Raw genomic sequence first — 981 nt, 5'->3', positions numbered from 1 at the left:
CCACACTGGCCCTTTTCAGTGGTACTTTCGTCGCTGCTCATGTTTGAGTTTCTTATAAGAAAAGCAGTAGCTAAAAATCACATAGGCTGCCAGCACCATGTTAAGCCCAGCGATGCTCCCTTTCTTCACGTTGATGTACTTGTTGTAATACCGGTAGTAACCTCTCTGAAATGCTCCCACAATGCCTGAAGGGGTGAAATCCCGCATCAGTATCCAGCTGGGCAGCTCCCCTAGTTTGACATCCATGAGTTTCTTCTCTTTCACTGGTTCGACGGAGGCCATCTTGGAGTCCTGGTGTCCAGGAAAACAGTTATTAAGAAGTGGCAACAGGATTTGTATTCAGTTTATATCCATTAACACTGTTATTCTGCCGATAAGAACAACTACGTACAGTTGGTTTCTTTCTTCAGTTAGGGGAAGCAGGGCGGGGATTTAGCTGTGGTTCTGCTGCCTGCCTCAAAAGCACAAGGTCCTGAGTTCGATCCTAGTACAAAAAAAAAAAAAAGAACCCAGGGCCTTTGCTCTGAGCTATATTTTCCTCAGTTAGGGGAAGTAAAGATTACCTTTACTTACAAGTGTCATCTGAAAAATGAATACACATAGTAGCTCAAAAAACATTATCTCTTAGAAACAAAATCTATGTCCACTAATTAGAAACACTATAAGCATAGTTAATTTTTAAAAATACAATACAAGAATTCATAAACAAAATGTAAGGACCCCAAATATCAATTTAAGAATTTTCTTGAGGCACTGGGGATTTAATTCAGACCACTCAGCTTCATCTCCAGACTTTTTGTTTGTTTTTTTGTTTTGTTTTGTTTTGTTTGGTACCAGGGATGGAACTCAGGACCTTGTGCTTTCAAGGCAAGCATGGTGCCACTGAGCTAAGACCCTGGCCAGACTTTTGTTTGTTTAGATAGGGTCTTTAAATTGCCCAGGCTGTCCTTAAAACTTGCAATTCTCCTGCTTCAGCTTACA

General features: G+C 40.9%; 1 protein-coding gene across 1 annotated transcript; it reads right to left on the bottom strand.

Annotated features, from left to right (window-relative positions):
* Positions 1-294, bottom strand: LOC101708211 (ATP synthase F(0) complex subunit f, mitochondrial). Its single transcript, XM_004850919.4, has one exon. It carries the CDS (start codon positions 280-282, stop codon positions 16-18), a length of 267 nt encoding a protein of 88 aa, XP_004850976.1. The 5' UTR covers positions 283-294; the 3' UTR covers positions 1-15.
* Between the last annotated feature and the right edge of the window lie 687 nt (positions 295-981).

The sequence above is a fragment of the Heterocephalus glaber genome, unplaced genomic scaffold (assembly GCF_053883595.1).
Source record: "Heterocephalus glaber isolate CG9 unplaced genomic scaffold, H.glaber_assembly_v1.0 deba00001452, whole genome shotgun sequence".
Taxonomy (NCBI): Eukaryota; Metazoa; Chordata; class Mammalia; order Rodentia; family Bathyergidae; genus Heterocephalus; species Heterocephalus glaber.
The sequence above is the reverse complement of the archived record's forward strand: the minus strand, read 5'-3'. Positions and strand labels throughout refer to the sequence as shown.

What these genes read in the sequence shown, in the direction of transcription:
- LOC101708211 (XM_004850919.4), bottom strand. Translation starts at nt 282, where the DNA reads ATGGCCTCCGTCGAACCAGTGAAAGAGAAGAAACTCATGGATGTCAAA.